The sequence below is a fragment of the Schistocerca piceifrons genome, chromosome 2 (genome assembly GCF_021461385.2).
Source record: "Schistocerca piceifrons isolate TAMUIC-IGC-003096 chromosome 2, iqSchPice1.1, whole genome shotgun sequence".
NCBI lineage: Eukaryota > Metazoa > Arthropoda > Insecta > Orthoptera > Acrididae > Schistocerca > Schistocerca piceifrons.
This window is the reverse complement of record NC_060139.1, coordinates 775,107-799,983: the sequence shown is the minus strand read 5'-3', so window position 1 is coordinate 799,983 and position 24,877 is coordinate 775,107. Positions and strand designations below refer to the sequence as shown.

Below are 24,877 nucleotides of genomic sequence, written 5' to 3'. Positions count from 1 at the left end.
ATGCGGAAGCGGACAGTGGAAAGGAATCACTGGAAAGTCACCGCCGCGTTTAAAATATCGGGAGGGAGCCACGAGATAACGATCGAATAAGATACGACGTCTGTCGGATCTGGCGTGACGCAGGCAGGTGTTACGGTGCCCTTTTTTGCGGGAACCTGACAGTCGCGTGACGTCCGCTCCTCCCCTCCACCTTCCCCACTAAGACTCCGGCTGCGGCGTGGCTCTCGGTTTATCAGCACGAGTCCGCCAGAGGCGCTGGCCACCGCTGCATCACTCCCAGGTTACCGCCGCAAAGGTCAGTGATGTATCGCCAGTAACAGGTGTTCAGACGCCGCTCTTTGTGTAAAGCACTACTGTGGAACTGCTTGCCGCTGGCTGTACAGTGAACCATTGCTTCGGAACACTCTCAGATTTAAGAAACATGGTCTTACAAATATGTCAAATAAGTGGAATCTCGATAATTTGAAAAATGCACTGTGAAGTTTGACAGTTGCTAGCTGAACGTCTGTCAGCCATTGGGGTCCATTTTGAAACATTTGTCACGCAGAATGTTTTCCCGTAAGACATGTTTACAAAGAAAAACCTAAAGCTTTTGCTGTGCAACGATGTACAGAGGCGGACAAAAGTATTCAGACACTGGGAGTAATCAGAGAGGTAAACCTTAAATGTGTTTTTAACTCAAAATATATATTTTATTCTTTACAAATGTGTAATACATATTTCAGTCTGAACATATGCAGGACAAAAAGTAACAAAACATCTTTTGTGTAAAAAAAAGAGATAATCGAAAATATATTCAGACACTCAGCAGTCAGTATTTGGTAATGCATCCCTCTCTCTGTATTACAGCCCTTAATCTTTATGGCATGGAGTAAACAACCTTTTTCGTTGTATCCGAACCGATATTCACCCATTCTTCTTCTATCAATGCACGCAAACGTGTCAAACTCCTCACATGTCCTTTGTCTAGTCTCGTTTTCAGCTCATTCCAGATGTTTTCGATGGGATTGAGGTCCGGACACTGCGGTGGGTAATGAGGCGATGACGCATGTTGTACGGTGCCCACTGTTTGACAGTTTCTGCCGTATGCTTAGGATCATTGTCTTGTTGGAAATAAAACTCACCTCCAAGAGCCAACTTCGCAGCACTTTTCGTCAAATTTTGTTTGAGTATATCGAGATAGACAAATTTGTCCACGGTGCCTTCAATAAATACAAGCTCGCCAACACGTCTGGAAGACATGCATCCCCACACCGTCACACTGCCGCCTCCATGTTTGATGGTTGCTTGCATGTTTTTGGGCTCTCGCTCTAAGTGGCTTGACGACACACTAAACTGCGGCCATCCAGGTGCCTCAAAGTAAATTTGTATTCATCACTCCACAAAATCTTGTCCCAGAAGGTCACATCCGTGCCTGCAAATTATTCTTCTGCAAAAACCCTCCGCTTTTTGCGTCACACTTACTGACGAACGTTTTGCGCCTTGGCACTCTGCATTGTACCCAGCACCGTCCAGCCATCTGCGCACTGTTCTGCCACTAACTTCGGTACCAACGAGTTCCGCCAGTTCTGTACATATAGCAGGGACCGTTGTCCGCAGGTCGTTTTTCAGCATTCGGAATATCTTCCTATTGTCTCTGTTCGTGAGTTTCTAAGGACGCACCTACCGTGGGCGATTGACGAGAGTGTTTTCTTCTTTCCATGTCTGGACAGTATTAAATATAGTTTTTCGGCTTCGCTTGACGACCTTGCCTACTTCTGCATATTATTTTCCCTCACTATTCATCCGCACAATGAGCCTTCGCTCTCCCACCTTCGTTTCCCTACCTGTACGGGGCGTGGCGCTACGTTGGTCTTTCCTGGCGAGGCCTGTGCTTTGCTGCAGTACGAGACAGCTTCCTTGCGCACACTGACTGCTCGCTGCCACCGAGTTGTGCCTTCAGACTACGGCTACTTTGTCAAGCGGGGCGGTGTCTGATTACTTTTGTCCCGAGTGAAACACACGCCTGTGATGGTAACACAGAACAAATCGTTCCAGGTAGAGGGTACTGTGACATTCGCATTGTCGACGTCTTTCGAAATATTCCCTGCATTATGGCACATACGCAAATACACATTCCGTGTTGCATCAGTCACAATTGACCGTGAGATACCCATGTGACCTGTGTCAGAATACTTCTGTCCACCTGTGTATGCTGTTCTCGACGTTATTTCGTGGGACCAACATTATCCTGTCGGTTTAAATTCGACACTAAATGGAAAATAAATTCGTTACATTCAGTTACTGGAAAATTGGAAGGTTTAGCAATCTCTATGTACAGCTGAGTACGCCTTTTAAAATAATAATATTTTTATGATAGTATTATGTAACTAATACTTGCAAATAAAAGAAGATACTACTAAACACATTTAACTGTAAGATATACAAAAATGGAAACAGCATTCCTAGTCCTTACTTACTATTTTGGAACCAGTAAGTGACGTGGGTAGCTAAATAGCTCTGTGGCCCGTTGCACGCAAGTTACGTTTCTCCCATTGTTTCATCGGCAGAGCTTACAGTTCACAGATTTTGTATTATTTTCTGTAGTTTCAAACTTTGGCACTAAAATGGTATTTCGAGATCGTTGTCTGCTCTTGACGATCATCAGTTCTTCATCTGACTTTTCAAGGAGTATTCTTGGCACATTATGTCGCCTTGCGGTCGAACTGGCAAGTTCTTCTGACGATAAAACGTCAATTTATTTGCGTCCCAGCATGAATGACATCAATTTTCTTAGCAGAAACGTCAAGAATCCTGCGCAGAAACATTGGCTATCGATCAGTCTTACGTTTATAAGTGAGTTCTTAACTGATCGAGTGTGTCAACAGTCTCTTTAGTACTCTTGCAATCCAAGGTAATTTATGGTATTTTTTATGATCCTTATCGATGATTTCGCCAGCCTACTCCAAAATTCAGTTCTTTTTTTTCTTTGGGGTTTAGAACTATGAGCTCCCCTTTTATTTATTTACCCATAAAGTTATCGCTTGTCAGTTCGTTTTTTTATCAGTTTGTTCCAAATCATAAGAAGTAAAAATGTTGTCATAGGTTGTGTTCTGACATCTTGGTTCACTTGTCATTAAGCACTGACAACAAACCTGAATTGTCTTTGGTGCTCTTCCTGGCGCTTTGTGTGCATAAATTTTCGTTTTCAGTACATTACGAAGTTTCACTGTCCGAAAGCGCCACTGTTTCAGTCAAGTGGTTTGTTGCTCTCCTTGGACTGTAGCCTACATACTACCTGCAAGGATGTCGACCTCGAGGTCTTACCATCTGTTGACCGACACTCATGTTACCGTCACATAATTTGGGACACCGTGGCATCTGTGACTAGTAATCAAAACGTCAGGGATCCCGGATTCGATCCCAGCCACTGCTAAATTTTAGAATATAAGTTATCAGCATTGGAGGCTGAAGACTTCTGGAATAAGATGTCAACATCGTTTTGGCAAAGGTCATTTCAAAGAAGGGCAGCGGATCAGATCCTTTTCCCCTTGGGACAGTAAACTCCCCTAAAAGAAGAATCAGCAATGATCAAACAGCATGAGGATGCAGAAGGTAATGGGAACTACAGAATGAAAGGCGCTTACGGTGTATCCACACGACATGTGGCCTGTAATGATGGTCACCCCAGTGGCATAAGATTTACTTCCCCCGCCCCCGCTCCTTCCCCTCCAACGAAAGAGTAATGTACAAAGAATCGTATCGTGGTATTCCAGAAGTTTGAAGGTGCTAAGGAAGCTAGAAAAACTAAAAAGGGAAATGCAAAGGTAGGATCTACATATAGTGGAAAGCAGTGAATGGAAAGATGAGAATGATTTCTGGTCAGACGAATATAGGGTATTATCTACAACAGCAGAAAATGATATAACTGGAGTAGGATTCGTTATGAATATACCGAGCGAGGTGGCCCAGTGGTTAGCACACTGGACTCGCACTCTGGAGGATGACTGTTCAAACCCGCGTCTGGCCATTCTGATTTAGGTTTCCCGTGATTTTCCTAAATCGCTCAGGCAAATGTGACTTCGTAAGCTTTCCCGGCGTAATAAGTCTTGAAAGTCTCTTCGGGTTTGCTACCGGATCCTAGAATCAACTCAATTCGATATTTCGGCTATCCAACTGGTCGCCATGTTCAGGAGAATCCTGCTCCTGCTGATGAGTCCGGCTGAGCTCTGAGTTCTCAACAGAAGCAGCATTCTCCTGAAGATGGCGACCAGTTGGATCGCCGAAATATCGAATCGAGTTGATTCTAGGATCCGGTAGCGACCAAAAAAGACTTTCAACGCTCAGGCAAATGCTTGGTGACCTCACCAGCTTGCCAATGCCGTAAATGTTCAGCGAGCTGTTGCCTATGGCGATGGGCACTTGCCTAGCACGACAAAACTTCGGTTGTGCGTTGTGTTGGAGTAACACGTGAGCTAAAATTATTCGCACAATCGAGACCGTCACTACAAAGTCCACTAAATTTGTCTCACAGAGCTCGAAGATTGTCTAGAGGCACATCTGCTGAAATTTGCAAACATTGTCTTGTGGATTGTCAATCCAAGAATGTCTAAAGAATCTAAGCCAGAAATATTCTGCTAAGATTTCGCAGAAATCACTGTGAATGCAAATCTCTTCGTTACACCTTGAAAGGTAGCTGGCATACTGGAAGTTCCTAAAACTGGAATTTCCTGTCCAGTACAAATTGACAACACATGCTTAGCTCGACATAGCAGTGGTGAACCTAACCGTTCATAAGTAATGTTATCCACAAGTGTAACTGAAGTACCAATGTCCAGCTGCAATTTGACATCTCTCTTAGCTACTAGCAAAGTAACAAACACCTTGTCCCAACTACGTTCCACGTCTAAGACAGAAGTATCACTTCTGCCTGTTACTGTCGTCGCGGCTTGCAGCGGCTACTGGATTTCCTCTCTCTTTCACTGAATAACAGGGGCTGGCGAACCACCTTGTGAAGCAAAAGCCACGCCTGTAAGGAATTTGGAATAGACGCTGCTCACAAAATAACACACTCGTATCAGTAATAGTATTTGTCATTAGTCAAAAGTCCACACAATACTGTACTAGACACATAAAAATAAGTAACAAGAAGTAAATAGCAAGTAACAAGGATGGGTGGGTAGGCAAAACAAAATTAATCCTGCAATTTGCGCAGATCCTGGCCCACCCTCGTCCCCGACTGTTGTACTGTATTTCGAACACCACCACAAGAGGAGAGTTTACTCGTCGCCACCCTCAACTATTTATGGTGCGCTGAGGGCGCAGGAGCGGACAGAGGCTCAGGGCACCCTCTCGTACTTGGAGTGGCAAACCGCCGTACAGGCGGAAGAATCGGCAAGATCAAAGGCATGAGGATGCAGAAGTCCATCGAAATCGCTGCATTAATGACACATAACGTGTAACTAAAGGCATGTGACCTGTAATTGTCATGATGATCTCTCCACTGGCAAAAGATTCCGGAACATTCGGATCTTCGGGATGGGACTGCATAGGGGCAGGTGACCATGTGAAATGATGGAATAACCAACGAAAGGATAAAGTTCTACGAGTCAAGGTGTCAAATGTCAGAAACATGAATGTGGTAGGGAAGCTAGAAAATCTAAAAAGGGAAATGTAAAGGCTCAATCTACACTACTGGCCATTAAAATTGCCACACCATGAAGATGAAGTGCTACAGACGCGAAATTTAACCGACAGGAAAAAGATGCTGCGGTATGCAAATGATTAGCTTTTCAGAGCATTCACACAAGGTTGGCACCGGTGGCGATACCTACAAAGTACTAGTATGAGGAAAGTTTCCAAACGATTTCTCATACACAAACAGCAGTTGACCGGCGTTGCCTGGTGAAACGATGTTGTGATGCCTCGTGTAAGGAGGAGAAATGAGTACCATCACGTTTCCGACTTTGGTAAAGGTCGGATTGTAGCCTATCGCGATTGCGGTTTATCGTATCGCGACATTGCTGCTCGCGTTGGTCGAGATCCAATGACTGTTAGCAGAATATTTAAGAGATTGGTAGGGAAGAATCAATATGCACAGAAGTGGGATACGGAAGTAGTAAAGAATGACGAGATACCCTTGAAGTCCTCTAAGGCTATAGATACAGCAATAACGAATAGCTCAGTAGGCTGTACAGTTGAAGAGGAATGGATATCTCTAAAAAGGGCAACCACAGAGGACTTACAGCAATGTTCAGGCAAATTCAAGAACAAAAATACAAGTATGTGTGGCATGAGAAAAATAGGATGTGCAGGGAAGCTAAGACGAAGTGGCTGCACGAAAAATGTGAAAAAAATCGAAAAAGAAATGACTTTCGGAAGGACTGACTCAGCATGCGAAAGTCAAAATAACCTTCGGTGAAATTAAAAGCAAGGGCGGTAGCATTAAGTGTGTAACGGGGTATTCCACAACCAACTGCGGTGCAGAGAGCGGATAGGTGGAATGAGTACATTGAAGGCCTCTGTCAGGGGCAAGATTTGTCTGATGTGACAGAAGACGAAACAAGAAACTAGGAAAGATGGAGGGTCTAGAAGTAGAATCAGGATTTAAGAGAGCCTTGGAGGTCTTAAAATCAAAAAGGCAGGAGGGATAGACAACATTACATCAAAATTTCTAAAATGATTGGGAGAAGTGTCAACAAAGCGACTACTCAAGTTGGTGTGTAGAATGTATGAGTCTGGCCACGTAACATCTGATTTTCGGAGGAATATCATCCACACAACTCCCAAGACTGCAAGAGTTGACAAGTGAGAGAATTATTCCACAATCAGCTTAACAGCTCAAGCATCCGAATTCTTGACAAAAATGATATCCAGAAGAATGGAGAAGAAAATCGAGGAGATGTTAGATGACAATCAGTTTGGGTTTAGGAAACGTAAAGGCACCAGAGACGCAATTCTGACATTGCGCTTCATAATGGAAGTAAGACTGCAGAAAAATCAAGACTTATTCACAGGATATGTCGACCTGGAAAAAGCGTTCGACATTGTAAGATGGTGCTAGACGTTCGAAATTCTGAGAAAAATAGGGGTAAGCTATAGGGAGAAAATGGATCAAATGGCTCTGAGCACTACGGGACTTAACCCCTCAGGTCATGAGTCCCCTAGAACTTAGAACTACTTGAACCTAACGGACCTAAGGACATCACACACACCCATGCTCAAGGCAGGATTCGAACCTGCGACCGTAGCGGTCGCACGGTTCCAGACTGTAGCGCCTAGAACCGCTGAGCAACCCCGGTCGGCATATAGGGGAGACTGGTAATATGCAACTTGTACAAGAGACAAGAGGGAATAATAAGAGTGGACGACCAAGAACGAAGTGCTCAGATTAAAAAGGGTGTAAGACAGGACTGTAGTCTTTCGCCCCTACAGTTAAATCTGTACATCCCAGAAGCAATGACGGAAATAAAAGAAAGGTGAAGGAGTGGAATTAAAATTCAAGATGAAAAGATATCAATTATACGATTCGCTGATGACATTTTTATCCTGAGTGAAAGTGAAGAAGAATTACACGGTATGCTGAATGGAATGAACAGTCTAATGAGTACAGAATGTGGAATGAGACTATATCGAAGAAAGACGAAAGTAATGAGGAGTTGCGGAAACGAGAACAACGAGAAAATTAACATTTGGATCGATGGTCACGAAGTAGAGGTAGTTAAGGAATTCTGCTACCTAGGCAGCAAAATAACCTATGACGAATGGGGCAAGGAGGACATCAAAAGTAGATTAGCACTGGCAAAAACGGCATCCTTTTCCAAGAGAAGTCTACCAATATCAAACATTGGCTTTACTTTGAGGAAGAAATTTCTGAGAATATACGTTCGGATCACAGCATTGTATGGTAGTGAAACATGGACCGTAGGAAAACCGGAACAGAAGAGAATGGAAGAATTTGGGATGTGGTACTACGGACGAATTTTGAAAATTAGGTAGACTGATAAGGTAAGGAATGAGGAGGTTCTGCAGAGAATCGGAGAGAAAACGAATATGTGGAAAACACTGAGAAGGAGAAGGGACAGGGTGATTGGACATCTGTTAAGAAGACATCAGAGAATGACTTCTATGTTTCTAGAGGAAGCTATTACGGCAAGAAATGTCGAGGAAGACAGAGATTGGAATACATCCAGCAGATTATTTAGGACGTAGGTTGCAAGTGCTACTCTGAGATGAAGAGATTGGCACAGGAGAGGAATTCGTGGCTGGCCACATCAAACCAGTGAGGAGACTGATGACTCAAATAAAAAGTAAGTAAATAAGAAAGAAAAGAGAAATACTATGAGAGGAGAACGAGGAAGACACTGAAACAATGTTAATGAAAGTGACAAGAACACACACATTTATTGACGAACAGTCAACTTTGTACAAAGCGTCTCAGGCAGCAGATCGTATGTTCAGCTACTATTGCAGAGACTAAGGCTGGATGGTAAACAGTTCTTGTCCCACTAGTGCGTTCACTGAAGACGGGGTGGTGTGGACCAGCTAGAAGGCTAGACGATGCGGCGCGAACTGCACAGCAGAGGGCGGTCTCCCCGGTAGGCGAGCTGACTTGGAACTGCCCGCTCTGCTGTGGCGCTGGCGCGAGTCACTGCTCTGGAGGCGCCAGCGCGGCGACTTCTTGGTGCGGCAGTTGGTGGACTGCACACCGTTTCTGGAGTGCGTAGGCGACGCGTCGACGCCTGTGGTGCTGCCTGATGGTGCATGCTGTGCTCACAACAGTTGTGAACAGTTGGTCTCTGATGTTAAACAAGGAAATGTGTAGGACATTTAACGGTTGTCTGTGTGCCGGCTACGTGTTGCACCTATATCCTCTCTTGGGTGTTCGATGCTTGTGCAACTTCCCAGCCGGCCGCTGTGGCCCAGCGGTTCTAGGCGCTTCAGTCCGGAACCGAGCTGCTGTTACGGTCGCAGGCTCGAATCCTGCCTCGGGCATGGATGTGTGTGATGTCCTTAGGTTAGTTAGGTTTAAGTAGTTCTAACTCTAGGGGACTGATGACATCAGATGTTAAGTCTCATAGTGCTCAGAGCCATTTGAACCATTTGATTGTCTTTGCGGTAATATCACCAAGTTCACCTCTGCGAGACGCCATCAAGGTGAAACTATCATTTCACTTACACACTAGTGATATTGTGACAGCAAGAGAGAATTTAGAAAAAATCGGCAAGGAAGCACAGGCAACAATTTCGAGGAAGTGTAATGATCCTGTGGCTATACTATATAAAGTAGAAACGCTGATGTTAAAAAGGCTGTTGCTAATACAGTAGCTGCGCGGCATATTGCAGCAGCTTCCTGCTGACGGCGCGGCTGCCCCCGTGGGAGGTTCGAGTCCTCCCTCGGGCACGGGTGTGTGTGTGTGTGTGTGTCGTCCTCAGCGAAAGATTAAGTAGTGCGTAAGCTTTGGGACTGATGACCACAGCAGTTTGGTCCCATAACACCTTACCACAAACTTCCAACTTCCTGTAGACGACTATTAACTTATGGGCCCATGTATAATGGAAGATTTTGCTGGGGTTTTTCACAAATGGAAATATGTGCTTGCCTAGTATCAAACCACAGAGGCAAGAACACTACCAAAGAAACAGCAATGCGATTTTGAACAATGATATTGTTGTTGTTGTGGTCTTCAGTCCAGAGACTGGTTTGATGCAGCTCTCCATGCTACTCTATCCTGTGCAAGCTTCTTCATCTCCCAGTACCTACTGCAACCTACATCTTCCTGAATCTGCTTAGGGTATTCATCTCTTGGTCTCCCTCTACGATTTTTACGCTGCCCTCCAATACTAATCTAGTGATCCCTTGATGCCTCATGGACAATGATATGAGAATTCAAATAGTCAATTTAATGTGCATCAGGTCCAGTTGTAGAACAAAGATACATAACAAAATTAGATGTTGCATCACAAGTCCAGTCGTGAAATGTTATTGGTTTTCTTACAGAGTAATTACTGTGTTGTGTAAATAGTGTTTTACAATGTGGCTGCTGGGGCAATAAGAATGCGTGCAATTAAAGCGCCCTATGCACACAACAACCGACCGACCGACCGTCCGACAAAATGGACGTATGTGGCCAGTTTGGCCAACAGACCAACATTTCTTCTCGGAAGGTCAGCTGGGTACGACTATCCGAAAGCCAATGCCCCACCACTTCACCCGACCTTCACGAGCACTTCATCCAACAAACAGTGCGTTCCAACCACCTGACAAACGTTCGTCTTCCGGCTCTGAGAGCGAGATTAAGTATTGATATGAACGTGACAGTGTCAGGCGACCGAACCTCTAATGACTGAGTTTCCGAACAAATGGCTGTAGATGTCTGGAGGACATGTCGCGCGAGGAGCGTAACAACAGGGATGCAAGGAATAAAGCATTTTCTTCAGTTTTTGACAGGTGCATAAAGGTTTCATGCAGAACACAGAGAGAGTAAAAAGCATATGTTTTACGAATAAAAGTCCGTCGACCTACTGTAATTCGATTTTTAGATTTTATTTCCGATACTTATCGGAAATTAAATCTAGAAATGGAGATGTATCTGAAATAAAATCTAAAATCCCAAGTACAGACAGTCGATGGACGTTTATTGATTGTTAGAAGTGTTGAAAGCCTATATCCAAGCCTTCTGCTATGAAGTAAACAGCGTAGGACGCTTTTTAGAGTTCTTATCACCTGCTAAATTCTTCACATCTTCTGTGTCTGCTGTATTTATCAGACGATTTCCATCAACACCATTGGTAGTCTTTCTTTTTCCGGTTTCAAATGAGTTTCTTAAACTCAAAGGGAACACCTGTTATGCTACAAAAATAAATAAATTAATAAAGTTTACATCAATGTCTTTTATTTATTTTCCGTTACCACAACGTACTTCCTCAGGCAACTATAAATGAAGTAGCAGGTTTCATAAATCATTTTAGATAGAATTTGAGGTTTAAATGGCTCTGAGCACTATGGGACTTAACATCTATGGTCATCAGTGCCCCAGAACTTTGAAATACTTAAACGTAGCTAACCTAAGGACATCACACAACACCCAGTCATCACGAGGCAGAGAAAATCCCTGACTCCGCCGGGAATCGAACCCGGGAACCCGGGCGCGGAAAGCGAGAACGCTACCGCACGACCACGAGCTGCGGACAGAATTTGAGGTTCTCGTAACTTGTGCTAGTGGCTAGAAACCTAATGTAGGGAACAGCCTTTCCGTGCAGTTTACATCCTTTCTATTTGACTCTATTTTTTTCATTAAGAAAGGGATTTGATGATGTTCAGCAGCTCTGAAAAGCATGTTCCATCCACTATTAGATAATCACGAAAGTCAGCGGCTCCTAGCTCCTTAAGTAACAGAGTGTGGGTCGAGATTCTCTCTTTGTATAAGCCACTTCTTTGCCTACAGTTTTCTCTCAGATTTTGGCGTTTGTTACGTACCTTTCCTTACGGATGGAACAAAATTTGGAAAAAATATTTAGCTATTACAAGAAGGTACTCAATGCAATTAAGAATGGTTTGCTGTGGGAAAGGTAAGTCGAAAGTGCGATGGCAAGATAACGTTGCCAGTATAACGTGTATCAAGCAAATATGAGTGGTTGTGAATAACCTAGTCAGCGTCTTCTGTACCATACAAATGCCATCGCGTTTGCCTATATATCCAACACAATCCAGCTGCAGACCCAACAAGAATATAACAATACGATGCACTGGCCATAAACTGTTCGATTAAAATTTCCTTTTATTTTGAATCTCTACTATGTGCAGTTTTGCCTGTGAAGCCATTGTAGTTGAGCCTGAAATTCATGGCAGGTGTAACGTAGTTAAAATACAAATGTAAAGCAGCCATGAAGTGTCTGATCGAAAGGATTAGAAATAAAAATAAAAAGGGAAACTACAGGTCATAACTGGGCTGACACACATCTCTGGGCTATTATCAAAATCTTCGTCTAGTCATACATCGTTAAAATGTGCACTCGTCATAAAAAGAGCTGCACGCAGAAGGACAAGGGGGATTCTGATCATTACTGTGAAGTATCACCATGCCATTGCGCTACATGATCACAAAACGTGCGTGTTAGTATGGCGCTGATCCGCTCAGTTGTGAATACTTGCGTGCACACGTCACAGCATGGAGCTATACAGGTGTTGGATGTAATCCTGTGATACTCTGTCCCATTCCAGAGTGAAGAGCTGCCTCAGACTGGTGGGTGGAGGTCTAGTTCTGATGACACTCTGCATGGCAGCCCACACATTCTCGATTGGGGAGAGATCCGGTGATGCGGCTGGCCATGGTGGAGTATCCACAGCTGCAGGGCAAGCTCAGGAGATGGGGACGAGCTTTGTCCTGTTAAAATAGGACCTGGGCGTGGGCGAGCATGATTGGCAGAACCACTGGTTTCAGGATGTCCTCCAAGTACCTTATGGCTGTTATGGAGGAACACTGACAGTAGTGAACAAGCACCCTAAGATATTGGTCACCGAGCTGCTGTTACGGTCGCAGGCTCGAATCCTGCCTCGGGCATGGATGTGTGTGATGTCCTTAGGTTAGTTAGGTTTAAGTAGTTCTAACTCTAGGGGACTGATGACATCAGATGTTAAGTCTCATAGTGCTCAGAGCCATTTGAACCATTTGATTGTCTTTGCGGTAATATCACCAAGTTCACCTCTGCGAGACGCCATCAAGGTGAAACTATCATTTCACTTACACACTAGTGATATTGTGACAGCAAGAGAGAATTTAGAAAAAATCGGCAAGGAAGCACAGGCAACAATTTCGAGGAAGTGTAATGATCCTGTGGCTATACTATATAAAGTAGAAACGCTGATGTTAAAAAGGCTGTTGCTAATACAGTAGCTGCGCGGCATATTGCAGCAGCTTCCTGCTGACGGCGCGGCTGCCCCCGTGGGAGGTTCGAGTCCTCCCTCGGGCACGGGTGTGTGTGTGTGTGTGTCGTCCTCAGCGAAAGATTAAGTAGTGCGTAAGCTTTGGGACTGATGACCACAGCAGTTTGGTCCCATAACACCTTACCACAAACTTCCAACTTCCTGTAGACGACTATTAACTTATGGGCCCATGTATAATGGAAGATTTTGCTGGGGTTTTTCACAAATGGAAATATGTGCTTGCCTAGTATCAAACCACAGAGGCAAGAACACTACCAAAGAAACAGCAATGCGATTTTGAACAATGATATTGTTGTTGTTGTGGTCTTCAGTCCAGAGACTGGTTTGATGCAGCTCTCCATGCTACTCTATCCTGTGCAAGCTTCTTCATCTCCCAGTACCTACTGCAACCTACATCTTCCTGAATCTGCTTAGGGTATTCATCTCTTGGTCTCCCTCTACGATTTTTACGCTGCCCTCCAATACTAATCTAGTGATCCCTTGATGCCTCATGGACAATGATATGAGAATTCAAATAGTCAATTTAATGTGCATCAGGTCCAGTTGTAGAACAAAGATACATAACAAAATTAGATGTTGCATCACAAGTCCAGTCGTGAAATGTTATTGGTTTTCTTACAGAGTAATTACTGTGTTGTGTAAATAGTGTTTTACAATGTGGCTGCTGGGGCAATAAGAATGCGTGCAATTAAAGCGCCCTATGCACACAACAACCGACCGACCGACCGTCCGACAAAATGGACGTATGTGGCCAGTTTGGCCAACAGACCAACATTTCTTCTCGGAAGGTCAGCTGGGTACGACTATCCGAAAGCCAATGCCCCACCACTTCACCCGACCTTCACGAGCACTTCATCCAACAAACAGTGCGTTCCAACCACCTGACAAACGTTCGTCTTCCGGCTCTGAGAGCGAGATTAAGTATTGATATGAACGTGACAGTGTCAGGCGACCGAACCTCTAATGACTGAGTTTCCGAACAAATGGCTGTAGATGTCTGGAGGACATGTCGCGCGAGGAGCGTAACAACAGGGATGCAAGGAATAAAGCATTTTCTTCAGTTTTTGACAGGTGCATAAAGGTTTCATGCAGAACACAGAGAGAGTAAAAAGCATATGTTTTACGAATAAAAGTCCGTCGACCTACTGTAATTCGATTTTTAGATTTTATTTCCGATACTTATCGGAAATTAAATCTAGAAATGGAGATGTATCTGAAATAAAATCTAAAATCCCAAGTACAGACAGTCGATGGACGTTTATTGATTGTTAGAAGTGTTGAAAGCCTATATCCAAGCCTTCTGCTATGAAGTAAACAGCGTAGGACGCTTTTTAGAGTTCTTATCACCTGCTAAATTCTTCACATCTTCTGTGTCTGCTGTATTTATCAGACGATTTCCATCAACACCATTGGTAGTCTTTCTTTTTCCGGTTTCAAATGAGTTTCTTAAACTCAAAGGGAACACCTGTTATGCTACAAAAATAAATAAATTAATAAAGTTTACATCAATGTCTTTTATTTATTTTCCGTTACCACAACGTACTTCCTCAGGCAACTATAAATGAAGTAGCAGGTTTCATAAATCATTTTAGATAGAATTTGAGGTTTAAATGGCTCTGAGCACTATGGGACTTAACATCTATGGTCATCAGTGCCCCAGAACTTTGAAATACTTAAACGTAGCTAACCTAAGGACATCACACAACACCCAGTCATCACGAGGCAGAGAAAATCCCTGACTCCGCCGGGAATCGAACCCGGGAACCCGGGCGCGGAAAGCGAGAACGCTACCGCACGACCACGAGCTGCGGACAGAATTTGAGGTTCTCGTAACTTGTGCTAGTGGCTAGAAACCTAATGTAGGGAACAGCCTTTCCGTGCAGTTTACATCCTTTCTATTTGACTCTATTTTTTTCATTAAGAAAGGGATTTGATGATGTTCAGCAGCTCTGAAAAGCATGTTCCATCCACTATTAGATAATCACGAAAGTCAGCGGCTCCTAGCTCCTTAAGTAACAGAGTGTGGGTCGAGATTCTCTCTTTGTATAAGCCACTTCTTTGCCTACAGTTTTCTCTCAGATTTTGGCGTTTGTTACGTACCTTTCCTTACGGATGGAACAAAATTTGGAAAAAATATTTAGCTATTACAAGAAGGTACTCAATGCAATTAAGAATGGTTTGCTGTGGGAAAGGTAAGTCGAAAGTGCGATGGCAAGATAACGTTGCCAGTATAACGTGTATCAAGCAAATATGAGTGGTTGTGAATAACCTAGTCAGCGTCTTCTGTACCATACAAATGCCATCGCGTTTGCCTATATATCCAACACAATCCAGCTGCAGACCCAACAAGAATATAACAATACGATGCACTGGCCATAAACTGTTCGATTAAAATTTCCTTTTATTTTGAATCTCTACTATGTGCAGTTTTGCCTGTGAAGCCATTGTAGTTGAGCCTGAAATTCATGGCAGGTGTAACGTAGTTAAAATACAAATGTAAAGCAGCCATGAAGTGTCTGATCGAAAGGATTAGAAATAAAAATAAAAAGGGAAACTACAGGTCATAACTGGGCTGACACACATCTCTGGGCTATTATCAAAATCTTCGTCTAGTCATACATCGTTAAAATGTGCACTCGTCATAAAAAGAGCTGCACGCAGAAGGACAAGGGGGATTCTGATCATTACTGTGAAGTATCACCATGCCATTGCGCTACATGATCACAAAACGTGCGTGTTAGTATGGCGCTGATCCGCTCAGTTGTGAATACTTGCGTGCACACGTCACAGCATGGAGCTATACAGGTGTTGGATGTAATCCTGTGATACTCTGTCCCATTCCAGAGTGAAGAGCTGCCTCAGACTGGTGGGTGGAGGTCTAGTTCTGATGACACTCTGCATGGCAGCCCACACATTCTCGATTGGGGAGAGATCCGGTGATGCGGCTGGCCATGGTGGAGTATCCACAGCTGCAGGGCAAGCTCAGGAGATGGGGACGAGCTTTGTCCTGTTAAAATAGGACCTGGGCGTGGGCGAGCATGATTGGCAGAACCACTGGTTTCAGGATGTCCTCCAAGTACCTTATGGCTGTTATGGAGGAACACTGACAGTAGTGAACAAGCACCCTAAGATATTGGTCACCACACCATCACACTAGGCTAGCGGACGTGAGGTGGGAGATCAGAACCCGCTCTTCGTGGAGCTCTCCAGTGTGTCCCCAATCACTGACATGATGGTTATTGCCACCGAGGCAGAAACCGTTCTCCTTCACGAAGTATGACCCACTGCCAGTTTGCAGGGCCCAATGCTCGTTGTTGCTGACCAAGGCGATTTGGGAGCGTCGCTGCAGGTTGTGAGTGGTAGGCATTATAATAATGGTTGACGTGCGGCGAGCCTTGCCAATGGAGCTAGCACTTAGGAGAAGATGCATAGAAGGCAGGACAGCCTCCTGAATGGGCCTTTTTGTTGCCATCAGATCTTGTCGCTCAAGGCAGATAATCGATTGGTGATCCCTCCTTGTGGTGCATGTCGGATATAAAGATCCTACATTTTGTGCATGTGTGCCTTCCTGTACCGATAGTTGCCAAGAACAGGCAATGATATGAAGGCCCATATGAAGGACGTGATGCACAGTAGGACGGTACAACCAGTCAGCATCCCGCAACCCGACACTGCGGCCCCTCTCGTAGCCCTCCCTCTAGCTGGGGAAACTGCTGTGGAACGTGCCGCCTGGGCACAGTGCAGCTCCAGGTCGTCGCACTGGTTCGTATGGCCATTTGGAGCCCTCTTATATCAACTGATGGTCACAGGGTCACTGTCCGATCCATGCTACCTGAGTGCGCAGCTGAACCCGTAACAAATTAATCAAAACATAACTGATTCTGTGCGGCATATCCACCGAGTTTACAGCAGATCGGTCAGGTTCTTCCGGATGCAGCTGTTTTTGTGATGATGAAAACAAAATGAGTGTAAAATGTTTTGCAGACAATGGCTTGTGACTGGTGGACGCTCTTTGCGTCGCTGGTGCTGGTCGCAGGCACGCTGACTTTCTTCCGGTGGCGCCAGTACTCCAGGAGGTTCGCCAGGGCCGGCGTCCCGTACACGCCACCGCTGCCCGTGGTGGGGAACACCCTGGACGTGGTGCTCAACAGGAAGGCCATGGCGGACATAGTAGTCGACGCGTACAGGCGCTTCGAACCGCACCCCTACGCTGGGTTCTACACTTTTGCGAAGCCTCTGGTCTTGTTGAGGGATCCTGATCTCATCAGGTCCGTCACAGTCAAGGACTTCGACCACTTCACTGACCACGTGGACTTTATGAACACCGACGAGGACACTCCAGTGCTACTGCGGATGTTGTTTCTCATGAAAGGTAAGGGTCTGGTTACCATAGCTTTGTATCTATGTACCAAGTTTTATTTTCGAAGCATCTTGTAATGGACGTTATTAGACCTGCAGTTTGAGCTGTGCCATTGTTGCAGAAATTAAATGTGTGGTTCTGGAATGAGGAGCCTTTGTGGCAGAAATGAACTGTATTCTAATATATCTCATAGCAACACATTGAGACATTTTATGTATTAACAGACAGGAAATGGTTTTTTCCGAAATCCAAGTGACCTGGTAAATCAGGTATATTTACTTTAACCAACCAAGAGAAAGTCAGTCATTTAGCGTTGACTGACGAAAAAGGAAACTGCAGTAATCAAAATCATACGATATCATCATACCCTCTAAAATCTCTCATATATACATGTAGGTAATTTGCACGAAGAATGACGCAGTTAGTTTTTTTTTTTTTTCGTGTCTTTATGTCGCAATACACAGCATTGACGTTGATAACAAACAGACTGGCGGAAACATATATATATATATATATATATATATATATATATATATATATATATATAGATAGAGAGAGAGAGAGAGAGAGAGAGAGAGAGAGAGAGAGAGACACTCAGTTGATCGTTGTTGTTTGGTGTCTTTTTATAAATTTAGGCGATATACGTTGTCTACTTTAGCATGACTGAAAGGATGTCAAATAAGAATTTTATAGGTTATACCATTGAAAGACAACTGTCTCGTTTATTTTTCTAGCAGCCAAAACAATATTGAACTAAAATAACCGCAAAATGAGGTAATATTTTCCATAAGGCATAAAGAGAAGTACGCCTACTTCTGTAGGACAGATCGGTGTAAGGCTCAAACGAAACCCACAACTACGAGTGTCAAAGTACTACAGAAAGGAACAACATTGCTTTTACAGGTTTAATGTAATACTAATATAGATTCAGCGACATGGACGAGACACTGCTTACCCATATAAATTAGTTATTCTATGTCTATGATTCTGAATTTACACTTAAGAATCAGACTTTTTTGTTCCATCACGATATACAGGGATACAATTTTAATGGTGTTAGGTGCCTCATGGTCCGACTTATGGTGGTCAATCTTCAAACAGGTCTCCGTCCATAGGAATCACCGTCGACAACGACTTACGACTGAGTGACGTGAAAACTTTATTGTTTCCAACGGAATAGCATGACAGGCCTACTCAGTTTGTTCTCTAAGATCATCCAGTGTATGTGGCTTCGCAGAGTAAGCTGTGTTCTTGAGAGTACCCCTCAGAAGGAAGTCTAGAGGAGTTAAATCTGGAGATCGGGCGGGATACTCCACACACCCTCTTCGTCCTATCCGTCTGGCAGGAAATGTACGGTTGAGAAATGCCCTCACATCCAGGTGAAAGTGAGGTGGCGCCCCATCCTGTTGAAAGTAATAATCTTCATTCACAAACACAACGCTGAGGCCAGGAAATAGCATTTCCAACATTTCCAAGAAAGAGTCGCCCGTGACACTGTTGCCAAAGAAGTACGGCTCTATTAACCCTCTAGAAGACAGACCACACCAGACTGTTACTCCTGGTGGTTTAACATGCCTTTGCTCGGTTACGTATGGATTCTCCCTGGCCCAGTACACGCAATTATGGCGGTTGATTGTTCCATCAAGTTTAAACGTCGCTTCATCTGACCACAGAATTCGATCTTGGAAACGTTGCTCTTCTTCACATTTGTTAGTGAACCACTCACAAAATTCGCTTCACCTATCAGAGTCATCCTCGTTAAGGGCATGGATAAGTCTTGGAATGTAAGCCTTAAAGTTTTGAGACCGCAAAATTCTACGAACACTGCTTCTGCAGATCCCAGTCTCATGAGAGCACTGCCTCACAGATTTCTCCGGGGATCGCGTGTATGCCTGGATTACTGCATCCCCCAACACTCTCATTGTCTGTTGAACTTCTCTTTCGTCCGCTATGTCCCTTCTTCATATCGTGTACCGTTCCTTCGACTTTAAACTTATCTCTGATTCTTGTAATTGTTACTCTTATTGGTGGTGGTGTTCCAAATTCAACACTCCAACGTCGGCGTACCGCACTCACATTCTCTGTTTTCCAGTAACACTTTAGCACACATTTCCGTTGTTCAAACGATAACACCATGTTTGCTGACGATCCCGAAACAAAAGAAAGCATTGTTATGTTTTTCACCGTCTTGTAAATTATTACTCTTAAACATTGTATTTATGTCTTCTTTAATTAAATAATTATTCTGTTTCAAAGAGTGTATACATTATTTTAGGACGAGGTTCGTCCGCATCATATTCCCACTCGCTTTTGTGACACGAACTGACAAATCACTTTAAACAGACAAGTAGATTATGGTCACAATTAAACAAAGAAATAAGGGATGACTGACAGGGGGCGCTTATTTTTTATTTCTGTTTCTTGCTTTCAGGAAAAGAATGGCACGAAATGCGGACGACACTAAGTCCTGCGTTCACATCGAAGAAAATGAGAAACATGTTCGTGTTGATAGCAGAGATAGGGCAGCAGGTGGTAGATTACATAACAAAGGAATGTGACAAAGTCGAAGGTGAGTAATTCTGGCTGTATCCACATTTCGTCAGATTTCTTTTCACTCATCTTCAAGTGTCGTAATCCATGTCTGTGTTTGTGCTATTCTATTGTTGTTGATGTACACTATCAGAGAAAGGAAGCCACTGACAAATGTAGTTTTATCGCGTTCAGTGTGGCGATGAAAATGTAATGAAGTTCCTCTTATCTATAATTTAAGGAATTTTAAACCATTAAAAGGCCTCAGTTAGTATGTTGTGTATATTGCCGGGTTCCAGTCGTCGAATCTAGCGTCGTCTGATACTCGTCTGCAGCCACAGGTGTGGTGCTGAAAAGAAGTGCACGTAGAACCGAACTGTGGTTGTGTGACAGGACCGTGACTATTCATGAGATAAGTAAGAGACAGGAGGGTTAACGTTACTGGTTACAGAGTTAAAGTCATGTTTCCAGCAGGGCTGTAATTTTTTGTCAAAAATTAAAACTTGTGTACATCACGCCTGGTCAGTGTAAATAAATGTTAATGTCTTTGAAATATATCTTGCATCCTCCGCGGAATCATTGTTTGAAGCTTTGAAAAGTTCGCCGTGATTGTGAAACGGAACGGTAAAGAAGTACAATGTTTGCGGTCTCCATAATTGTCCACAAGAAGATCGCATCGTTAAAAAATTGCTAATAATTTTCAGAAATACTTTTAGATACCCAGTTCTTCGTCAAAAGAATGTTACATAATGCTCGACTCAAACAAATTTAAAATAATGTGCGGAAGCAGAGAGGAAGACTTGATTTTGTTTGGTTGCATCGTCGCGGATCAGTCACACGTGGCAGTTACAGCTGTCAGACATGCGGAGGAGCTCGAGGTGGAGTGCCCATGAAGATCTAGTCACGAGGGAGGCTCACGCCTTACTGCGAATCAAGCAAACAATTACAGTGATCTGTGGCTCAAGGTCTCAACTACGTTTCAGTTGTGTTAACCAGCATGAGAATCTTACCAGATGTGACTAACAGGAAGGGTGGAGATGGTTCCAAGAATATCGTTCGTATGTTTCCCGTTAGACAGCAACGTCCACATGTTTATAAGTAAGTACATTTCATTTTTGTTTTTAGAAGATATTCTACATCCTTGAGGAACCCCTCACGAAACATCAATGGAATGGGATGTGTATCTATAAACCTAATTAATAATACCGCAGTTGTGCTCAATATATTCCACGGTTAAACTCTACAAGAAGAGAATGTACGTCGCAGAGAATCCTTGATCTTTGAAAGGTGACACAGGCCATGTACAGTAAAACTGATCGATCCTGTTCAACTGGGACTTGGATTGCCTTGTGAATCGGCTTATAAGATTTCCACTTACCTGTTCTGTGCAGTTCTCTCGATGGTATCATTCCTCATAGCATGTACTGCGACGTAATGTAAACTTTTGCATCTGCAAAAAATCTATGTAGCTGCGACTGGATGTGCGTCTAACAAAACTACCTTAAAGCCGGGGCTCCATGACTACTCCTTCATCGATAAACACTGCAAAATCGTTCACAATCACTCAGTTTGATGAGCTTAATTTTACAGGGCCAACACACAGTTTCAACTTCAAAATGGTTCAAATGGCTCTGAGCACTATGGCACTTAACTTCTGAGGTCATAAGTCCCCTAGAACTTAGAACTACTTAAACCTAACTCACCTAAAGACGTCACACACATCCATGCCCGAGGCAGGGTTCGAACCTGCTACCGTAGTGGTCGCGCTATTCCAGACTGTAGCGCCTAGAACCGCTCGGCCACTACGGCCGGCGTTTGAACTTCGAGAACATCCTTGTTGTTGTAGTCTTCAGTACAAAGACTGGTTTGAAGCAGCTCTCCACACTTTGTTGTGCAAGTCTCTTCATCTCCAAATAAATACAGAAACCTATGTGCCACTGAGCCTGCTTACTGTAGTCATCTCTTGGTCTCCCTCTACAATTTTTAACCCTTCACACTTCCCTCTGATACTAAATTGGTCATCCCTTGCTTTCTCAGAATGTATCAGTAGTAGGGCGCTGCAGGTTCTAGCCAAGAATTCTCTGACATCAGCATCAGTGTTTTCTTATCTGCGGTGTCATATGATAGTTGAGACAATTGCACATGTTAAATTTCACTCACAGTAGCACCAGAACTTTCTTATCTTGTAGATCATTCTGGAAATCATGACATCTTTCCATGTGCTGAGGTCAAGGGTGGGAGGGGCTATTCAGTCTCCCTGAAAATATCTGAACTGCAGAAAAATTCCTCGACTACATTTGCATTACTGACTTCAGAAAATTCCTTTGAGCACTGGCTCCCCAGTCTTCACATTGGTAACTTTGATTTTCAGCTATATATCATTCAGCATGGAATAGTGGAACGACTAGCCAACATTTATCTCTATAAATAATTGAAAACCAACATTTGGTTATAAAATGTAAATAACGAAATAGGGATCCTTATTAGTTGGAAATGAGGTTTTTAAATTAATTACTGTCAAAGAAAATCTGAAGGCGTTAGTGAAAATAAATCAATTTTCACATCCTACTTGCTGCTGTCACCAGCAGGTTGCCGCACTGTAGGGAGCGCGCGCTTAGCACCACCAGCAGGTGATCTCTGTACCAAGCTGATAGATGTCTCCACCGTTAAAATCGTCCTTAGGTTGTTGGTTGTACCATGAGTAAGTAGTTCTCACTGTTATCAACTGATTGCTCTACAGTAAGAAACGCAAGAGAGTCAAAAATTAATTATTTTGCAGAGTTAAGATGCTGTGATATTCTAAAATGTCTGGAAAATACATCGGCGCCACAATAAGTGCAATGTTTACACCTAGAATCCAGGGCTTAGTAGAGGTTAATACACGAAAAAACGTTGTAAGACTCAAATTAGTTAATCAGATGTCAAATGTCCCATTTAAATCGCAAGAGATTTGTAATCTCCCCTACCACGGTGCAACAACAGTATCCTTTACCATAATATTCGGTCCCTGCCCGCCCACAAACTCCTCTACCTCCACACCCTCAATCGACACCGCGTAGATGCCTTCATCCTAAATGAAACCTTCCTCTAACTCCATAACTCCGTCCCCACAGCCCCTTGCACCCTCCACCGCACCCCTGGCGTGTGGTGGGCTTGCAATTGGCCACCTCAAGCACCTCCCGGTTCAGCCCCAACATGTCCTCAACAATCATGCTGAACATCTCACCCTCAGCCTCTTCTTCCCTGCACTTACTGTCACTTGTGCCACGAACTACATCCACCCTCGTACCCCCATCCCTTACGATTTCCTGGCTCACATTGACCACACCTTCTCCACCTACATGATTGCTGCAGGCCTCAGTGTCCACAGCCGAGCTCCTGCCGAACTCCAGTGGTGGCATCGGTTTATCACCACCCTCCACACAGACCTGGTTCCCCTCCCCAACACACCTGACCCGAGTCCAATACCACTCCTGACATGATCCTAGCCTCTCCCAACGTCCTTCGGCGCATCACTGCAGAAGTCTTTGACCTAATTGGCAGCTACCATGCCCCCCCTCACTATCTCCGATGGTCGCCATCCCCACCAGATTCATCGCCCTGACATTCCTCCTAAAGTCGTCCACAATTACTCCTGTGCCAAATGGGATGCCTACTGGGACTTCATACACATCCAGGTCCAACACCACAACCTTACCCTCCAATCTCCTGAAGACATCTCCTGAACTGCTGCCTTCCTCCACCAGCCCTTGTCTGACGCCATAGCTACCCACATCCCTACGAAAGCCATCCACCCTCACCACCACCACACGCCATGCTTCTAATTCATGAATCCCATCACCTTTACTGCTCCTTCCTCCACACTCATGACTGGGACACACTTATTCGCCACCGGAAATTACAGTGGCACATCCGCAACACGCTTACTGTGAAGAAACACTGTGCCTGGCGACAGACATGCACACAACTCAACGCCACACTCCCAATAAACTCTTACAAGTATTGGTCTGCTTTCCACTGCCTTACTGGGAACCACCCTAGCCTGCAGTACCTCCCCCTCCTTGATGACCATACCTTTCCTGGTAACCTCAGTAAGGCCAACCATATTGCCTCGTACCTATCTGATGTGTTTCCCATTACAGATGATCCCCAATTTGATTATTCCCTCTTCCTTGATGTCATCGACCATACAGATACCTTCGCTTCTCCCCTTGCTCCTAGCTTCCAGTACTTGGGCCACACACCACCATTCAAACTTAACACTCCAATCACTGCACAGGATATTCCACACTAAATGCAACACTGCCCCCTGCCAAGACCGTGTTACCTACACCCCATCTCAAACACTGCCCTCCCTCCTTCCTTGCAGTCCTTGCCACCCTGTACAACGTAATCCTTGCCACCGGCTTCTACCCTGACTTGTGGAAAACCTCCCGTATCCTGATGTTCTCCAAACCCAACAAGCATCCTTCTGACACCTCTTCCTATCGTCCTATATTTTCACTTCGGTGTTCAGCAAGCTATTGGAATTCATCCTTACCTGGCGCAATCCATCACCACCTCCACCAACACCACTTCCTCGCCAACATCCACTGTGGCTTTCAACCTTCCTTCTCTGCTGATGACCAACTCCTACACCTCACTCATCTCCTCTCCCTCTGGCTTCATTCCCGTGGCTTCGCCATTTTTGTCTCCCTATTCCTCGAAAAGACCTACGACCACAAATGGTGTCCCATTCTCCTGTTTAAACTCCAGACCTATGGCCTTCCTATCAATTATATCTGTCTGATTGCCTCCTTCCTCTCCCACTTCCCTTCCAACGTTACCATCCATAACGCCAATTACTGCACCTTCTACCCCTCCATGGGTGTACCCTAGGGCTCTGTCCTCTCCCCTCTCCTCTACCTCCTGTGCACAGCTGATATGGCCCAACCCTCCACCCGTCCAGTCCACCTCCTGCAATATACCGATGATACGACCTTCCTTGCCTTCGCTCCTACCCTTCAACGGTCCCAACGCCTTCTTCACAATCGCCTTGACCTTTTTACCACATGGCGTAACCA

At 44.3% G+C, this 24,877-nt stretch overlaps 1 protein-coding gene across 1 annotated transcript in view; it reads left to right on the top strand.

Annotated features, from left to right (window-relative positions):
• Window positions 1-242: 242 nt before the first annotated feature.
• The window catches only part of LOC124772825 (cytochrome P450 9e2-like), a 51,716-nt gene continuing 27,081 nt past the window's right edge, over window positions 243-24,877 (top strand). The window contains exons 1-3 of the mRNA XM_047249353.1: window positions 243-295; window positions 16,910-17,297; window positions 19,717-19,854. Coding sequence (XP_047105309.1) covers window positions 16,913-17,297; window positions 19,717-19,854 — 523 coding nt within the window. The 5' untranslated portion in view covers window positions 243-295; window positions 16,910-16,912. The remainder of the gene's footprint in view (window positions 296-16,909; window positions 17,298-19,716; window positions 19,855-24,877) is intronic.